Genomic DNA, 20,866 nt, shown 5'->3' with positions numbered 1-20,866 from the left:
TTCAAGTAAAATGACTGTCATTCCATGTGCCTCCATCCAGATTTCAGTCTTTGATGTCGAGTATGTGGATAGAGTAGATGTAAAAAGAATGAAGTTTCGACTTTCGTGATATCACATCTTCGGACGTTCAAAACTTCACTTCATACGACAAAAAGGCCCATCTGGTATAATCGATACCGCCTGGAGACACAAATATGCCGTAGAAGTTAAAGTTTGAACAAAATCTCAAAGTTTCTCAAAATCAGTTGATAACTTCATACTTCCAGGCTCAATTCAATGTGTTTAGTTAAAATCATTAGCCATACAAAACTTCATTATTCTTATACCTATTGATAGTGTTTCGCATCAAATTTAGTCTAATTATATATATGGATAATCAAATAACTTAATAAGCAGAAATCCTGAAACTAAGCTTTTTATTTCGAATAGTAATAAAGCGAAGTCTTAGGCTTACGTGATATTACATGGAAAACTTTAGTAGCAACGTGTGTTTTAAATAAAATACACGCATATTGGTGACGTTTTACCCAAAATGTATATGAGAGACGTTGAAGGGGAAGGCGAAGTTTGAAATCTCAAACTCTCTATTAATCACTCTCGACACCTCATTCCTGATGGAATCCATCGCCACGAGGGTATGAGAGAAGAGGCCAGTTTCCCTTTTAATGCTGAGCGCCAAGCAAAGGAGCTATTGGTACCATTTTTCACGTCTTTGGTATGACGCGGCCGGGGATCGAACCCACGATCTCCCGCACTCGAAGCGGACGCTCTACCACTAGGCTATCGAGGCGGTAAATGGAAGAATGTTAAGGCTTAGAATTAGGCTGAGTATTTCTTCCAATACAGTACATTGTATAATAACAATAAATTATGATAAAAGCGACAATTCTCATAACTATTAAGTTCAAAGATAAAAAAAATAAAAATAAATATGGTCAGACAGAGAACACGAACCTACAACCCTTAGATAAGTAGCCGCACACTTTGTCAGTATAGCTGTACATGCGACAGGGGCAAGGGCTACATAAGGGGCCACACCCTCAGACAAGTTCAGCGTCTTTAAAAACTCACCATTTTCAAAGAACTGTTAAGTATAGATCTATCTATCATTGTGTAAATGCAATGTCCCAGTGCTGGAATTTCAAATAAAATAGTTGAAGGTAGTTTTCTGCAATTGTTTATTTTTATTTATACAAATGGTATTAATTTCTAAAGGGGGACAACTTTTTGAAAATATTTTAAGTATCCATCGTAGGCCTACTGGACACTACGAGAGAACATGAAACAGTGAGATAAATTGGTGGTATAGATGTGTTGTTTGTTTATCAAATATTTCTGTGTTTTGAAGATACACTCCAAAACCTTCAGCAATGTTTTAATAGTTTTTTTTCAATACTTGTTTTGTTATTTATGACCCGACACCGAAAACTAATTTGCGGAAACATACGGAATATTCACGAGTGCCAGGTAAATAGTTACGGACAATACATGCACGTGCTATATATCCCGACGTCTGCTGTAAATCATCCAACGAAATAATTAAATTACTCACAGAACATAAACATGGCTTTATATAGCAAAATTAGGGTTTACAAATCCTTTATGTCCCATGATACTTACTAGAAATATTTGTTGTGCACATGAGTTCAACACGTTCAAATTGATATTTTGTACCTGTGGTATATGAACGGTTCGAACATGCGTCTTTTGAAATCAAACGCAAACTGTCATCAATTTTTTCTGCATGAGTTTAAAACAATAACCATGAATGAGATTTGGTCTACATCACACAAACTGGCCGACTGCACTTCCGGGCGAGGATGTTCGAACTTCTGCTCGTTTCCTGTCCAGGTCTGAAACTTTTGCACACGAGCCACTGTTTTTTAACGTTTCCTGTTGTCTAAAACATTTGAAGATATAAATGCACTACATGGAGAATGTCATATATCAGCATGAATCATACCTGAAAATTATCAGTTCCATGAACTGGGTCCGAGGATATAAAGCTATTACATTTATTTTCTATTTTTCTTCTACAGACCTCGGTCGGTATCGCTTTTATCAGGTCAACAAATCCACATATCAACCTCATTAAAAGCCAAAATTGTCGCATATTGACTCGAGCTTGATGTATTAACCGATCACGTGACACTGAGGTTGGTCCTCCGATTCTGCTTTATAATCTTGAGACATCAATCTTTATTTCAACATTAGAATACTGTGATAAAAGTTGTAACAGCGAGCATTTCTTGCATACCCGACGGGGATTTCCGGTATTTAACTGGTGCCGGAAAAGTCCATCTTACACCCCAGGGTGTAAGATGACTCTCATGCTTTAAATGACGTATTACGAACTATATATCTGTGGAAGATATATGTAGTTATTTATATTTTATTTCAAACAAAAAAGAAAAGAAAAAGAAACAGAATGAAAATCCGATACCCTGACAGTTTATCTTTCTTCCTGACAGTATATTTCTCGATTCAAAACACGTTATTTTATCAAAAATTCACAACATTACGCTGCAAATGATCAAACAAAACCGTGACTAAACATTGTTATTTGTCTTTGAAACTTCATTATATCTTTTCTGTTTACGGACGTTGCTTTCCCGCGCCTATAGTATTACGCTGCTATAAGAAATATTCTAAAAAGAAAGCCGTTCGTTTGATTTTATTTTTAATATTATTTCTTGATATCGGTATGCAAGAAAGAGATTCTGTCAATGGTTGTCGGTGCAGATGGGAATATCCGGCTCTCGGGTAACTGTTTAGGCGGTAACGAGTTTTCCTCTTAACAGTAACCCTCGAGGCCGGAAATTCCCATCTGCACCTACAACAAGTGGAAGAATCGTATAGTCTCTTCTTTGTCATGCTCAAGCAGAGGATACTATTATTCCATTGTTTTTACCGCAGTTATATAGAGAAACATTAGGAACTTTAGTGAAAATCACATATAATATCTGCTGAAAATAGTTCAAAAGCTAGAATAATGTGGAACTGATTTTGAATTAAATTCTACACGTACCTCTAACGCATAATGTTTAACTTTTATCATGCTTGACACGATTGAATCTGCATTGCGACCCGAGTGAAGTCTGATCATAATCTGTACTGTTCGAATTCGCTATTCAGTCAGTAGCGGACATGTGTTGAATAATAGACCGACAAACAGTAAAATCTAATTAACAGATACATTTGTTTTGGGTTTAACGCCGGTTTTTAACAGTATTTCAGGTATTTCAAGGCGAGCAGTTTATCTAACCAGTGTTCCTGGAATTTGTACCAGATAAACCTGTTCTCCTCAAGTAAATGCCAACCTCCCTACACGAAACAGAGATAATGGATGAATTATTGCACACCCAATGTCCCCGCGACCCGTAGAATCACGCTCTCCCTAACGAAATAATGCCAAATATGTATAGTATACTAAAAACTATAATTCACTTTCATGTTTTTAAACTTTCTTAGTATATAAATGAGTGTCACGGTACGGACTTGGTCACGTTAGGGGAGAAGATGTGTCAGGCAGCCGGTTAGCTCAGTCGGTAGAGCACTCGCCCTGTAAGCGAGGGGTCCCGGGTTCGAGCCCCGGATTGGCTGCACATTTTTTTCACCCTGTGACATGCCACGGTCCCATGTTGGGCGCCAAATGTCACAGGGTGAGAAAAATGTGCAGTCAGTACCGTGACATGAGTGAAATGTATAATACTTTGCTGGTTTGATTTCTTAAGGGAGATAAACGTTACAAGATGTCGCAATTTTCATCTTCTTTCCGGCGTTTCACATTCTTTCCATCGTTTCATCTTCTTTCCGATGTTTCACATTGTTGGGGCCTATTCTGTGTAATATTGATTAGGCCGAATCCTGTTCAGCTGAAAAACATGACTACAGTTGAAACTCGCATACACATTACAGAATAAATGTATTCTACCAAATCAATAAAAACAACTAAAATTATGTCCATGGCACGCGGATTCCCCCTAAACTGTGTCATTCTCTACAGAGCAAAAGCTATCAAAGGGTCAGAACTGCAGTAAAATCATCACAGAAAAGAGTCCGCCCTTAAATATGTTCATCTGTACACCAAGCTTGTAGATCTACATTTGTGAAAGTTTGAAGCAAATCAAGTTAGGAGTTAGATACAAGATTTTTCACTATTTTACATACAGCACAAATTATCAAAGGGCTATATAACTACAGTAAAAATAGTCACAAAGAAAGTTCAAAGCATTTCGGGACATGCTGACAACATACGGATCGTAGCAATGTTATTTGCCCCTACATAAATTTATGCATAAAAGGTGAAAGTTGTTTAAACAAATGACTGTTACCGATGTACCTTACATTTAAGTCTGGAGTAAAAATTATTGAAGCCTTAATTTCGTAATGAAGTATAGCTTTTGTGGACGATACTAAACAAAAATGTCATAAATGAAGTTCTAAATAGGAAGTAAATCCTACACAGTGTTTTATAATACGTAACAATTGAAGGGGTCCGCGCAAAAAGGTACCTATCTCCATTTTTTATCAAAATTGAGTTAAGGCATTTGTGGCATTAAAAAGAACATTCCGCACCTGACTAACTCCCCCAGCAGCGTATTCTTCTGTTTAAAAGTGAAAAATGGTACTGCACGTATGCAACATTCTAACAATGAGTTGACATCAAAGAGTTTAGGGCTTTGATGGCTGTTTCGGATAATAAAAAGAACACAAGTCCAATGCAGATAGACTATATCAATCATTTTAAATGTCACCGGGTATGTGAAATTAAAATATTTCATTGATATATTTATGCAGAAATGATTCACAAATCATGGTTTAAATGCAACAATGGTCCTAACTCCATGGATTTAGAACCTTTGTTGCATAACTCGATGTATTTAGAACCCTTGTTGCATAAACATTATCGGCAAAAACAAGATTTTTTTTGGTTACAAAAATAGTATAAATAGTGCAACGTACACAAAACTTTGTAATATGACTGTTTAAATAGTATACAATCTATAGCTGTAATTATTTTGGAAAATATCACATTTCACTGAAATTTTACAAAAATGCGGGTTTTTTTTTCAACATTTTTACTACATGGATTAGGTACCTTTTTGCACGGACCCCTTTAATTGAAGATAAAAAAAGAAAAACATCTTGAAAGTAGATTGTGCAGGAATATACACAACATTATGGTCTCGTGAAATTTGCTGTTACTCAACAATAAGGGGTACAAGTTGTTCCTTATACTTGTATAACACGCAAAATAAACATCAAAATTACCTAAAGTTTATATCTCCTCTATAACGAAATCCTAGTACCGCCCCTGATTGGACATAGAACGGAAAGTAACCCGTATTCGGTATTACAATCGATTATTGTATTTCTCTCCAAGTATAAATCGTGGAAATAACCGAATCTATTCCGGTGTACTATATTCAAAATGGGATACTATATTTAAACTGGAAAAAACCTATATAATTGATTTCTGGAGAAAAAACGGTATAGGTGACAAGTAAGGTAAGAGTATTTAATGTTAATTACACTGTCTAACATAGAATGTCTCGATTCATAAATCTTAGTATGATGATCTACTGTGACATAGGCCTACACGTAATGAAAATGAAAGTGGTTGAAAATAGCGTCATGTATCTAGTCCAGCTGATCACTGTCACACAAAGTAAAGAAATGTTTTCGGACTTGTAAACAGCAAAGTGTTATGGAATTCAAGGAGATCAATGTGTTATAAATTACGGTTTAAAGCCGAAAACGAAAGTAGACTGACATTTTATAGCCACAAATTGGTTTTCCCCATTTGTTTAACCTAAAAATAGAAATGGATTTTCAAAGTTGTTACTTAATTTAGATTATACGTAAAACGAACGGAGATAACATAATGTGCATTTAGGCTACATCTCAATTAACTTTAAGATAACGTGTATGAAGATTAGCTAGAAGACTTCATATAATGTCGGATTTAGAACAATAAAACAAGGTAAGAGGCATATTAGATATCATTTCTACGCAAGACTAGAAAGTATAATATACCACAGGCAATCGGCGTGTGACTTTGACCCCTTATGAATGATGGACCCCCAACCTAGCTGTTCTCTACAACCCAGATCCCCAACATAATAACAGAAAAACACATTTCCAAAAAAAAAAAAAAAATGCTATACTGTATATAAAAAAATAAAGGTATGGTACTTTACGGCCAAACATTAAGGAAAAAATTGAATGGCCTCAGTAACGATCTCACTGCGTACACAATTTTCGGTCGAGTTTTGAAAATCTGGTCTTAATCAACGCATAAAGCATAAATCTTAACGGTAAACATGCACTTTGGTCTCAAGGCTGCATCATTTTGATGCAGCGAGACGCTATTCTTTGACAAAATCATCTCGTACACGATGTGACCTAACCCGTATATTTCTCGGGCCAATAGACAAGTCAATGGCAGCCACCTATTCCCTTCGTTATTTTCAAGCACAGTCGTGGCCATCCTTTAGAAACATAAATAATTAGTCGCTTACCTATAATACTTCGTCCAGTTTCCGTCAATAACGATGCATCCAGCGTTGGGAAATTTCTCTCAAAACATCAGCTGCCATGTTTATACGGCGACCCGGAACTGGTTTTTACTACGTAGCCTTTTTGCGATTGGTCGATTCTGGAGGTGTGTTCTCCACGTGAGCTGGTATAAACATGGCAGCTGATTTTTTTGAGAGAAATACAGCGTTGGGAAATTGACTGGATGCATCGTTATTGACGGAAACTGGACGAATTTAATTATAGGTAAGCGACTAATTATTTATGTTTCTAAAGGCTGGCCACGATTGTGCTTGGAAATAACGAATGGAATAGGTGGCTGCCATTGACTTGTCTATTGGTCCGAGAAATATACGGGTTAGGTCACATCGTGTACGAGATGATTTTGTCAAAGAATAGCGTCTCGCTGCATCAAAATGATGCAGCCTTGAGACCAAAGTGCATGTTTACCGTTAAGATTTATGCTTTATGCGTTGATTAAGACCAGATTTTCAAACTCGACCGAAAATTGTGTACGCAGTGAGATCGTTACTGAGGCCATTCCATTTTTCCTTAATGTTTGGCCGTAAAGTACCATACCTTTTTTTTTTATATATATAGCATTTTTTTTTTTTTGGAAATGTGTTTTTCTGTTATTATGTTGGGGATCTGGGTTGTAGAGAACAGCTAGGTGGGGGTCCATCATTCATAAGGGGTCAAAGTCACACGCCGATTGCCTGTGTAATATACCCGAAACGGGTCATTTTTGCACACACATTCTGCAAATAATATATGGACAAACCATAAAATTAAAGAGTTTTCACTCTATAAATTTACATACTGTGTGGTATAAGGAATATGTTTAAATTCCATTAAAGATTTCAGACAGCATGCATAAATGAAGGTTATATGTGATTTCCTGTCAATATTGATATACTGATGTTTTTGAATTTTTCAAAAATGTGACAAAAAAAATAAAATAAAATAAAAATCAGTCATTTGGTTTTATGTGTGCATGTCACAAGAAAAACATTTTATTTTAACATGTGATTTTGATTTAAGTTTAATTCTAACATATTTCATAAACCCAGTCTGTAAATTTATAGACCGAAAAATCGTTAAAATTGATTGTCCATGTTTACATAATGTCTGTAAAAACGACGGAACAATGAGAACCATGATCATGAACGGGAAAATGCACAACTTTTTCAATCACGCATAAAAAAAATTCTGTTCTAAAACGCATAAACTTCCCTTATAGGTAGCGGTATTATCTAAGGGGCATTCTAAATGCCTATTGTTGTAGTATTACCCATAATAGCGGAAACCCCTTATTCACTTGAATATTTGCTGTGTTGTTATCTGAGGGCTTCTTCATTTTTTATGTAATACCTAAGGGTAACAGAAACCCCTTGTTCACTTGAATAGTTGTTTCGTTATTGCCCTAAGGGCATTGCAAATGCCTATTACTGTAGTCTTACCCATTACAGCGGAAACACCTTATTCACTTGAATAATTGCTGTGTCAGGTCATTTTTACACACATTCTGCAAATAATATATGGACAAACCATAAAATTAAGGAGTTTTCACTCTATAAATTTAAATAGTGCGTGGTAAAAGGAATCTAAGGGCTACATCATTTTTGTTGCAATACCTGAGGGTAGCGGAAAACCCCTTATACACTTGAATTGTTGCTGCGTTATTATCTGAGGGCTTCATCATTTTTTGTTGTAATACCAGGGGGTAGCGGAAACTCCTTATACACTTGAATTGTTGCTGCTTATTATCTGAGAGCTTCATCAATTTTTGTTGTAATACTTGAGGGTAGAGGAAGCCCCTTATACACTTGAATAGTTGCTGCGTTATTATCTGAGGGTTTCATCATTTTTTTGTTGTAATACCTGAGGGTAGCGGAAAACACTTATTCAGACACTTGAATTGTTGCTGCGTTATTATCCGAGGGTTTCATCATTTTTTGTTGTAATACTTAAGAGTAGCGGAAACCTCTTATACACTTGAATTGTTGCTGCGTTATTATCTGAGGGTTTCATCATTTTTTTGTTGTAATACCTGAGGGAAGCGGAAAACACTTATTCACTTGAATTGTTGCTGCGTTATTATCCGAGGGTTTCATTATTTTTTTTGTTGTAATACCTGAGGGTAGCGGAAAACCCTTATACACTTGAATTGTTGCTGCGTTATTATCTGAGGGCTTCATCATTTTTTGTTGTAATACCTGAGGGTAGCGGAAAACACTTATTCACCTGAATTGTTGCTGCGTTATTATCCGAGGGTTTCATCATTTTTTGTTGTAATACCTGAGGGTAGCGGAAAACCCTTACACACTTGAATTGTTGCTGCGTTATTATCCGAGGGTTTCATCATTTTTTGTTGTAATACCTGAGGGTAAAGGAAAACCCTTATACAATTGAATTGTTGCTGCGTTGTTATCTGAGGGCTTCATCATTTTTTGTTGTAATACCTAAGAGTAGCGGAAACCCCTTATACACTTGAATTGTTGCTGCGTTATTATCTGAGGGCTTCATCAATTTTTGTTGTAATACCTGAGGGTAGCGGAAACCCCTAATTCTCTTCAATAGTTAATGCGTTATTATCTGAGGGCTTCATCAATTTTTGTTGTAATACCTGAGGGTAGAGGAAAACCCTTATACACTTGAACTGTTGCTGCGTTATTATCTGAGGGCTTCATCTTTTTTTGTTGTAATACCTGGGGGTAGCGGGAACCCCTAATACACTTGAATTGTTGCTGCGTTATTATCTAAGGGCTTCATCATTTTTTGTTCTAATACCTGAAGGTAGCGGGAACCCGTTATACACTTGAATTGTTGCTGCGTTATTATATGGGGGCTTCATCATTTTTTTGTTGGAATACACGAGGGTAGCGAAAATCCCTTATACACTTGAATTGTTGCTGCGCTATTATCTGAGGGCTTCATCATTTTATTGTAATACCTGAGGGTAGCAAAAAACCCTTATACACTTGAATTGTTGCTGCGTTATTATCTGAGGGCTTCATCATTTTTGTTGTAATACCTGAGGGTAGCGGAAACCCCTTATACACTTGAATTGTTGCTGCGTTATTATCTGAGGGCTTCATCATTTTTTGTTGTAATACCTGAGGGTAGCGGAAAACCCTTATACACTTGAATTGTTGCTGCGTTATTATCTGGAGGCTTCATCATTTTTGTTGTAATACCTGAAGGTAGCGGAAACCGCTTATACACTTGAATTGTTGCTGCGTTATCTGAGGGCTTCATCATTATTTGTTGTAATACCTGGGGGTAGTGGAAATCGCTTATACACTTGAAGTGTTGCTGCGTTATTATCTGAGGTCTTCATCATTTTTGTTGTAATACCTAGGGGTAGCGGAAACCCCTTATACACCACTTAAATTGTTGATGAGTTATTATCTGAGGGCTTCATCAATTTTTGTTGTAAAACTGGGATAGCGGAACCCCTTATGCACTTGAATTGTTGCTTCGTTATTATCTGAGTGCTTCCTCATTTTTTTGTTGTAATACCTGAGGGTAGCGGTAACCCCTTATACACTTGAAGTGTTGCTGCGTTATTATCTGAGGGCTTCATTATTTTTTTGTTGTAATACCTGGGGGTAACGGAAAACCCTTATACACTTGAAGTGTTGCTGCGTTATTATCGGAGGGTTTCATCATTTTTTGTTGTAATACCTGGGGTTAGCTGAAAACCCTTATACACTTGAATTGTGGCTAATTTATTATCTGAGGGCTTCATCAATTTTTGTTGTAATACCTGAGGGTTAGCGGAAAACACTGATACACTTGAACTGTTGCTGCGTTATTATCTGAGGGCTTCGTCAATTTTTGTTGTAATACCTGAGGGTAGCGAAAAGGCTTATACACTTGAATTGTTGCTGCGTTATTATCTCAGGTCTCATCAATTTTTGTTTTAATACCTGAGGATAGCGGAAACCCCTTATACACTTGAATTGTTGCTGCATCATTATCTGCGGGCTTCATATTTTTTTTGTTGTAATACCTGAGGTAAAGGAAACCCCTCATACACTTGAACTGTTGCTGCGTGATTATCCGAGGGCTTCATCAATTTTTGTTCTAATACCTGAGGGTAGCGGAAATCCCTTATACACTTGAATTGTTGCTGCGTTATTATCTGAGGGCTTCATCATTTTTGTTGTAATACCTGAGGGTAGCGGAAACACCTTATACACTTGAACTGTTGCTGCGTTATTATCTGAGGGCTTTATCATTTTTTGTTGTAATACCTGAGGGTAGCGGAAACCCCTTATACACTTGAATTGTTGCTGCGTTACTATCCTAGGGCTTCATCATTTTTGTTGTAATATCTGAGGGTAGCGGAAACCCCTTATACACTTGAATTGTTGCTGCGTTATTATCTGAGGGCTTCATCAGTTTTTGTTGTAATACCTGCGGGTATCGAAAACCCTTATACACTTGAATTGTTGCTTTGTAATTATCTGGAGACTTCATCATTTTTTTTTGTAATACCTGAGCGTAGCGGAAACCCCTTATACACTTGAATTGTTGCTGCGTTATTATCTGAGGGCCTCATCAATTTTTGTTGTAATACCTGAGGGTTAGCGGAAAAAACACTTATACACTTGAATTGTTGCTGCGTTATTATCTGAGGGCTTCGTCAATTTTTGTTGTAATACCTGAGGGTAGCGGAAAAGCCTTATACACTTGAATTAATGCTGCGTTATTATCTGAGGGCTTCATCAATTTTTGTTTTAATACCTGAGGGTAGCGGAAACCCCTTATACACTTGAATTGTTGCTGCGTTATTATCTGAGGGCTTCATAAATTTTTGTAGTAATACCTGAGGTAGAGGAAACCCCTCATATACACTTGAACTGTTGCTGCGTGATTATCCGAGGGCTTCATCAATTTTTGTTCTAATACCTGAGGGTAGCGGAAATCCCTTATACAATTGCATTGTTGCTGCGTTATTATCTGAGGGCTTCATCATTTTTGTTGTAATAACTGAGGGTAGCGGAACCCCTTATACACTTGAATTGTTGCTGCGTTATTATCTGAGGGTTTCATCATTATTTTTTTGTAATACCTAAGGGTTGCGGAAACCCCGTAACACTATAATTGTTGCTGCATTGTTATCTGAGGTTTTTATCATATTTTGTTGTAATACCGGATGGTAGCGGAAACCCCTTAGCACTATAATTGTTGCTGCGTTATTAACTGAGGGCTTCATCAATTTATGTTGTAATACCTGAAGGTAGCGGAAACCCTTGCAGGGTTTTTTCTAGTTAATTTGGGAACATAGCCTATACCCCCAGAATTGGGAACTTTGTCTCGTAAATGTTCCAAATTGGGAAATATTTAATCCTATAGGATATAGTAAGGATGTGTGTAAGCACTTTCTCATACACTTGTTTCTCATTGTAGAACATCTTTAACATACTTCCTTCAATTACGAAATTGTCCTAAACTTGGTAATTTTTTGTGCAATTTTGATGAATTTTTTTCAGAATGTAGATTGGGAATTTTTGCGTTAATTTTTGGAAAAATACATACTTTTTGGCATAAGGGTTATGGCCGAATAACGGCTATAAAAACGGCCGAAAAAAACCCTGCCCTGACATACTTGAATTGCTGCTGCGTTATTATCTGAAGGTTTCATCATTTTTTGTTGTAATACCTGCGGGTAGCGGAAACCCGTTATTCACTTGAATTATTGCTGCGTTATTATCTGAGGGTTTCATCATTTTTTGTTGTAATACCTGCGGGTAGCGGAAACCCGTTATTCACTTGAATTATTGCTGCGTAATTATCTGAGGGCTTCATCAATTTTTGTTGTAATACCTGAGGGTAGCGGAAACCCCTTATACACTTGAATTATTGCTGGGTTATTGACTGAGGGTTTCGTCATTTTTTGTTGTAAAACCTTAGGGTTGCGGAAACCCCTTATACACTTGAATTGTTGCTGCGTAATTATCTGAGGGTTTAATCATTTTTTGTTGTAATACCTGAGGGTAGCGGAAGCCCCTTATACATTTGGATTGTTGCTGCGTTATTATCTGGGGGCTTCACCATTTTTTGTTGTAATACCTGAGGGTAGCGGAAGCCCCTTATACATTTGGATTGTTGCTGCGTTATTATCTGGGGGCTTCACCATTTTTTGTTGTAATACCTGAGGGTAGCGAAAACCCCTTATACACTTGAATTGTTGCTGCGTTATTATCTGGGGGCTTCATCATATTGACAAGGTGAGCTTTTGTGATCACCCTTCGTCCGTCGTCTTTGCGTGCGTGCGTGCATCAACAATTTCTTGTCTGCACGATAGTGGTTTCATTTATGATTTTATTTTTACCAAACTTGCACACAACTTGTATCACCATAAGATCTCGATTTCTTTTTTGAACTGGCCAGATCCCATTATGGGTTCCAGAGTTATGGCCCCCGAAAGGGCCAGAATTAGCTATTTTGACATTGTCTGCGCAATAGCAGCTTCATTTATGACTTGAATTTGATCAAACTTGCGCAAAACTTGTGTCACCATAAGATCTTGGCTCCTTTCCTGCACTGGCCAGATCCCGTTATTGGTTCCAGAGTTATGGCCCCTGAAAGGGCCAAAATAAGCTATTTTGACCTTGTCTGCACAATAGCAGCTTCATTTATGATTTTATATTAACCAAACATGAACACAACTTGTATCACCATAAGATCTTGGATCCTTTCGTGAACTGGCCAGATTTTATTATGGGTTCCAGAGTTATGGCCCCTGTAAGGGCCAGGATTAGCTATTTTGACCTTGTCTGCACAATAGCAGCTTCACTTATGATTTGAATTTATTAACCAAACTTGCACAAAACTTGTTTCACCATAAGATCCTGATTCCTTTCTTGAACTGGCCAGATCCCATTATGGGTTACAGAGTTATGACCCCTGAAAGGGCCAAAATTAGCTATTTTGACCTTGTTTGCATAATAGCAGCTTTATAATGCCCCCCTTCGGAGAAGGAGGGGTATATTGTTTTGCAGATGTCGGTCGGTAGGTCGGTCGGTCGGTCTGTCGGTCGGTCGGAATGTAGACCAATCGGTTTCCGGATGATAACTCAAGAACTCTTGGGCCTAGGATCATGAAAGTTGATAAGGAGGTTGGTCATCACCAGCAGATGACCCCTATTGATTTTGAGGTCTGTATGTCAAAGGTCAAGGTCACAGTGACCCTGAATAGTAAAACGGTTTCCGGATGATAACTCAAGAACTCTTGGGCCTAGGATCACGAAAATTAATAGGGAGGTTGGTCATGACCAGCAGATGACCCCTATTGATTTTGAGGTCAGTATGTTAAAGGTCAAGGTCACAGTGACCCTGAACAGTTAAACGGTTTCCGGATGATAACTCAAGAATGCTTAGGCCTAGGGTCTTAAAAGTTGACAGGGAGATTGGCCATGACCAGCAGATGAACCCTATTGATTTTGAGGTCAGTATGTCAAAGGTCAAGGTCACAGTGGCCAGGAACAGTAAAATTGTTTCCGGGCAATAACTCAAGAACGCTTAGGCCTAGTGTCAGGAAAATTGATAGTTAGGTTGGCCATGACCAGCAGATGACCCCTATTGATTTTGAGGTCATTAGATCAAAGGTCAAGGTCATATTGGCCAGTAACAGTTAAACGGTTTCTGATCTTCTTGCCCAAAACCATAGGGCCTAGGGCTTTGATATTTGGTATGTAGCACAATCTAGAGGTCCTCTACCAAGATTGTTCAGATTATTTCCCTGGGGTCAAATATGGCCCCACCCCGGGGGTCACATGATTTATATAGACTTATATATGAAAAAACTTTGAAAAACCTCTTGTCCAAAACCACAGGGCCTAGGGCTTTGATATTTTGTATATGACATCATCTAGTGGTCCTCTACTAAGATTGTTCAAATTATTCCCCTAGGGTCAAATATGGCTCCGCCCTGGGGGTCACATGGTTTACATAGACTTATATAGGGAAAAACTTTGAAAATCTTCTTGTCCAAACCACAAAGACTATGGCTTTGATATTTTGTAATGTAGCATCATCTAGTGGTTCTCTACCAAGTTTGTTCAAATTATCCCTCTAGGGTCAAATATGGCCCCGCCCCAGGGGTCACATGGTTCATATAGACTTATATAGGGAAAAACTTAGAATCTTCATGTCCATAACTTACATCATTCAAATTTGGACCACATGTATACTTTTGAGGGGCAAGATGAACCTTGACATGAGTTGACCTTGATCTTGACTTAGTGACCTACTTTCACATTTCTGTAGCTACAGCCTTCAAATTTGGACCACATGCATAGGTTTGTGTACCGAAAAAAAACTTTGGCCTTCTTATTGACCTAGTGACCTACTTTCACATTTTTAAAGGTACATGCCTAAAATTTGGACCACATGCATAGTTTTTTTGTTCCAAAATAAAATTTGACCTTGATTTTGACCTAGTGACCTACTTTCACATTTCTCAAGCTACAGCATTCAAATTTGAATCACAAGCATAGTTTTGTGTACTGAAATGAACTTTGACCTTGAGATTGACCTAGTGACCTAATTTCACATTTCTGAAGGTACAGGCTTCAAATTTGGACCACTTGCATAATTTTGTGTTCCGAAATAAAATTTGACATTGATTTTGGCCTAGTGACCTACTTTCACATTTCTCAAGCTACAACCTTCAAATTTGAACCACATGCATAGTTTTGTGTACCGAAATGAACTTTGATCTTGAGATTAACCTAGTGACCTACTTTCACATTTCTTAAACTACAGCTTTCAAATTTGGACCACATACACAGTGTTTTGTACCGAAATGAAATTTGACCTTGATTTTGACCTTGAACTAGTCTTGAAATTTGGAACATTCAAAAATGGCTCAGTGGATGGCGCCAAGATCACTCTGTAATCTCTTGTTAGGTTAATAGGTTAGTGGTCAAGGTCAGATTAAACCAGAATGGTAGAACTTTTGTTTACAGTGAACATATAATTTCTGTTCCTTGTGCAATTACTGAATGCATCAAGGGGGGCATTTCGTGTTCGACGAGCTCTTGTTTATGATTTGATTTTAACCAAACTTGCACACAACTTGTATCACCACAAGATCTTTGTTCCTTTCTTTGAGTGACCAGATTCCATCATGGATTCCAGAGTAATAGCCCCTTAAATGTCTAAAATTGGCTATTTTTGGCTTTGCAGCCATAAAGAGACTTCATTTATGGTTTGATTTGATACAAACTTCCAAAATATCTTCAACAACAATAAATCTTGGATTCCATGACGAACCTGTCAGATCCAATCGTAGGTTCCAGAGTTATTTTATATCTTATTACCTCCCCTGATTGTAATCAAAATGGATTTATATCAGTAAGTACTTATAGGACTTATTTGAAATTTCATTATTGCCATTAGTTGGACTGAGACAATCAGAGTAGATAACTATGGACTGATTTTATGTCAAATTACCTCCCTTTATTTCAAATTAGAATGGGTATATCTCAGTAAGTTAACTAATGAAGATACTGATCTAAAATTTCATTTATGTCAACAGATGGACTTGGACAATCAGTGAAGATACATATTGACTGAATTTATGACAGATTACCTCCTTTATTATTTATCTAAATGAATACACCTTAACAGCTTCTAATGAGATTGGTTTATAATGATCATATCATTTTGAGCAATAGTACTCTGGTGAGCGACACAGGGCCATCATAGCCCTCTTGTTTGTTGTAATACCTGAGAGTAGCGGAAACCTCTTATACACTTGAATTGTTGCTGCGTTATTATCTGAGGACTTCAACATATTTTGTTGTAATACCGGAGGGAAGCGGAAACCCCTTATACACTTGAATTGTGGCTGCGTTATTATCTGTGGGCTTCATCATTTTTTGTTGTAATACCTGAGGGAAGCGGAAACCCCTTATACACTTGAATATGTGTTGCATTATTACCGTTATCCTCAGGTATCACAAGTTATTTTCTGAGGGCATCGTAAATACTTAGTGTTGTAGTCATACCTGAGGGTAGCGGAAACCCTTTATTCACTTGAATACATGTAAATCCTTAACATTGACATGTTCAATTTTACTCCAGTAAAAGAATATAATTATTTAATTTAAATATTATTAAGATTATATATCATTTTACATATAATTATCATTGTATCCTGTATGGGTATGTAATAAAAAGATTAAGTCGAGCAATATTTCCGCTGCAGAGCTTAGTCATATTTCTCGATACAAATCTAATGACCTATAACCCTGCCCGTCTCATAAGTTATTTTAGATTGCCTGATTACATATCGGAACAGTTTAGATTAAAACATCCTGAATTTACGACACAATATTTCTGGTATAAATGTAACATTTTTGTTGATCTTTTTCAGCCTGCTGAACACAAAGAAGTATTGCATTTAAAAAGAGAAATGTATTTCTGGCTGTCGTACCTAAAGATAATGACAGAGTAAGATGACCCCTCGCGCAATTTAAACTTAAACTGAATTAAAATTGCCAAGTTTAAAGATGTGTAAAACAGGAATAAATGAAGTAAACTGATGTGACATGTGCAACCGCACGTGGACTTAACGTTTTGGATTACGATGGTTGTATAATTTTCTGTAAAAATCATGGCCACTCCATTGTATGATCCTAAACTATCAGGAGCCAAATTCAAGAATTGGATTAAGGCTGGATTAGGTGTGTTATTTACCAAAGAAGGTATTGAGCCTTTTGTTTATGATGAAATAAAACAGTTTCAACAGAAATGTTTGAGCGACATTTGCAACAAAAATGGACTACCTGCTGGTACCACCTGTTCTAGTTGTTGCACAGAAAATGTTGTTGTTTGCCCCACGAATAGGATTTGTAATGCAAGACGTGGAATATGTAACTTCCATAGAAATTCCGCTACGCAATATCTCCCGTCTGGCTGCCCTAACAAGATATGTCATAATTTTAAAAACGAGATCAAGCATGCACATCGATATTATGGTCCGTCCTATAAAAACACTGATGCTACCCAATGGTGTAGCAACCCATGGGAGGTTGCTAAATGTTTTATGCCACCAGACGGATACAAGGATGCGACGAAATCTGAAGAGACGGACTTCAATGGGACCATCAGTGTTATCCTGAACTATGGAGCATTTCAGTCGAAAATTTACGACGACCTTTCCAACAAGAACAATATCTTTGAACAGGTAACTCATCATGAGTTTGATAAGACTAAATTTCAGAACTATTTTTGTTCCTGTATTCAGAAGTCATTTGTGCGCGCATTATCCATCCGTTAGTCAGTAATTCCTACGCTCATTCTTGTATTAACCGGGTCGGTAACACTGCCATCAATCAAGCATAAATGCTCCTCATAACAAAATGATGTGTTCCTAAATCCATGGCCTTGGCGCGAAGGTGTCAAGATCAAATATTTCTTCGTCTTTTTTAATCCAGTCAATTATTTGTCCATGCATAGATCGATAATTAAATTACGTGCTACATAAAACGCCATAAAAGGACTATAAATGTATGTTCTTTATTACGACCAAGACCACAAACTCAAAGCTCAAGGTTCACACTTAAGGTGAAACGATCAAGATCGTTTGATTTTCAAATACGCAACATATCCACTACCATTTCGTACTCTGTCTTAATTCCCAAAAGAAACTATAAAGATATTTTAAGGATTTACATTAATTTCCTTGAAATATGGAATGGAAAACCGAGCGTTAACGATTATTTGCAATAGGCTTGTCACTTATCGTATTATCGATTTTTTAAGAAAAAAACATTTTGCTGCAGTCTTCATAAAAACAACAAAAACACGACAGAAACATATGGAAAAAAATGCATCCTTTAAATAAATACTTGCGAGTTGAATTATTTTTATAAATGTTGTATTTTGTTTCTGAAACAATTATTTTGTACATTTGTTTACAGGGTAGAGAGGTAGGCAAAGCAGTTCGACATTGCCCACAGTTAGAGATGGAAGATACAGATCTGCAACACTGTTTTAGTGTCTTACAGAATTTGCTGTCAGATCCTGCATATCTGTCTGCTAATACCGATGCACATAATGCTAAAACGAAATTATTACAGGTTGGTGTTATTGTAATTGTTTGGATTCCGAAGAACCTTTCAAAACTATAAGTTTCACTAGTAGTTGTATAGAAACAAAAGAACACAATCATTATTGCATCTTCGTATGGGATAAGATGTTATGTAGCTGGTACACATGCCTGATTTTCTTTCCGTCACAAAAAAGGGCCCGCCCGCTTAGCTCAGCAGGTAGAGCTTTTGTCTACGGATAGTTGGATCTGGAGTTCGATCTTCGGGTGGGGCGAATGTTCTCCGTGACTATTTGATAAACGACATTGTGTCCCAAATCATTTGTCCTCCGCCTCTTATTCATGTGGAGAAGTTGGCAGTTACTGGTACAGAATCCAGAAACACTGGTTTGGTTAAGTTCCCGCCGTTACATGGCTGAAATACTGTTGAACAACGGAGATAAACCCAAAACAAAAAAAAACAGAAAATGTTCTTATTATCCCCCGACGAAAGTCGGAGGGATATAGTTTTGGCGTTGTCCGTCCGTCCGTCCGTCCTTCCGTCCGTCTTTCCGTCCGTCCGTCCGTCCTTCCGTCTTTCCGTCCGTCCGTCCGTCCGGAGCCATATCTAGGAAATGGTTGGGAATATTTATTTAAAACTTCATATACCTGTTCACCACAATGAGTTCTTGCGGCCCGTCAAGTTTCAGTCAGATTACCCAAGTAACACTAGAGTTATGGCCCTTAGAAGTTTCTAGTGTTAACTATATAGGGTACTATAAATATGGCAATTTCTGCATCATAACTTTTGATATATTTGACCTAGAACTATGAAACTTAAACAGAATTTAGATCACCATAATGTGGTTGTGTACACACAATTTCATTTGGATTTATTTGTAAATTAAGAGTTATTGCCCTTTAATTGTATAAAAATCCACATATTTGTACATAACAAACCATTTTGTAGAATTTCATAAAATTTCTTTCATTCTTTTCCATGAACATTTATTGTAAACATGTGAAGTTGTGTACCCACACCTGGTCGCCCCCTTACCTTGATCACACACCTCCCCCCCATCCCCCGACACCCCCCCCCCCAAAAAAAAAAAAAAATCATTCCTTATTTTAGATTTTTTTAAAACAAACTTCATATACATGTTCACCACTATGAGGTTATGGGGCCCATCAAGTTTCAGACAGATTGCCCAAGTAACACCAGGGTTATGGCCCTTAGAAGTTTCTAGAGTTAACTATATAGGGTACTATAGATCTATAGATATGCCAATTTCTGCATCATAACTTTTGATATATTTGACCTAGAACTATGAAACTTTAACAGAATTTAGAGCACTATAATGTGGTTGTGCACAGACAATTTTGTACGGATTTCTTTTTGTAACTTCAGAGTTATTGCCCTTAATTGTCTAAAAATCCACATATTTGTACATAACAAACTTACCATTTGGCAGAATTTCATTAAATTTCTTTCATTCTTTTCTGTGAACATTTATTATAAACATGTGAAGTTGCGCACCCACACCTGGTCACCCACTTGCCTTGGTCACACCCCCTCCCCCTCCTAACCCCACCCCCCCCCTCCCAATTTTTGTTTTTTTTTTCATTTATTTTAGATTTTTTTCAAACCTTCCAAGTTGTACTATTCCCCCACCTCACTTCTCCACCCAGTCATGCCCACCACTGATCATACATCCTCTGCCCCCCCCACCTCTCCCGTTCCCCTGCACCCCCACCCCCTAAAGAAATAAATATATACATATATCTATATATAGATATATATATTTCCATCCTTTTTTTTTTTTTTTTTAAATGTTCAAACCTTAAACATGTTAAGTTGTGACTGCACAAACCTTGCCCTCAGCCATGTTCAAGATATCTTATCTGTGTTCTCTTAAGGACATCTGATCTTTTAAGTTCAAATGTACATGTAAAACAGCAACACCTGGTGCCAAACCACTCAAAGACAATATTTCATTCCAGTTAAACTTCAAGCTCACATTTCAATTAACTGAATTTAATTTTAAAAGCTAAGCTTATTACAGTAAGCATATCCCATTCAAAATAAATTCTTTAGTCCGGATCAGAGTATCATACATTTATTGTGTACTCTTTAATTAAACATTTGTTTTCTGTTAAATTGATTTTGACTAATGAAATTATTTGCTTGTTATTAACATCCTTAACTTTTTGCCGGATATATCTTTTTGCCATTCCTCACCACAAACCCTTTCGGCGGGAGATACCAATTCATCGAATT

At 37.2% G+C, this 20,866-nt stretch overlaps 1 protein-coding gene and 1 non-coding gene across 5 annotated transcripts in view; both read left to right on the top strand.

The window, feature by feature from the left end:
• LOC123544517 (uncharacterized) overlaps nt 1-20,866 on the top strand; it is a 184,484-nt gene that overhangs the window by 116,410 nt on the left and 47,208 nt on the right. The window contains exons 1-4 of one of the 4 annotated variants that reach the window (XM_053526081.1): nt 5,414-5,511; nt 5,923-5,986; nt 16,933-17,745; nt 18,482-18,640. The exons of 1 other annotated variant lie outside the window; for it this stretch is intronic. In XM_053526081.1, coding sequence (XP_053382056.1) covers nt 17,173-17,745; nt 18,482-18,640 — 732 coding nt within the window. In that variant the 5' untranslated portion in view covers nt 5,414-5,511; nt 5,923-5,986; nt 16,933-17,172. Of the gene's footprint in view, nt 1-5,376; nt 5,512-5,554; nt 5,987-16,932; nt 17,746-18,481; nt 18,641-20,866 lie in introns of those variants that run through there. 2 more of the 4 variants (XM_053526079.1, XM_053526080.1) reach the window with 2 other exon arrangements.
• On the top strand, nt 3,531-3,603 carry Trnat-ugu (transfer RNA threonine (anticodon UGU)). The gene has a single exon. It is a non-coding gene; the product is annotated as a tRNA-Thr (tRNA).

Source organism: Mercenaria mercenaria, chromosome 16 (assembly GCF_021730395.1).
Source record: "Mercenaria mercenaria strain notata chromosome 16, MADL_Memer_1, whole genome shotgun sequence".
Lineage (NCBI taxonomy): Eukaryota > Metazoa > Mollusca > Bivalvia > Venerida > Veneridae > Mercenaria > Mercenaria mercenaria.
This window is presented reverse-complemented; position numbering and strand designations above follow the sequence as displayed.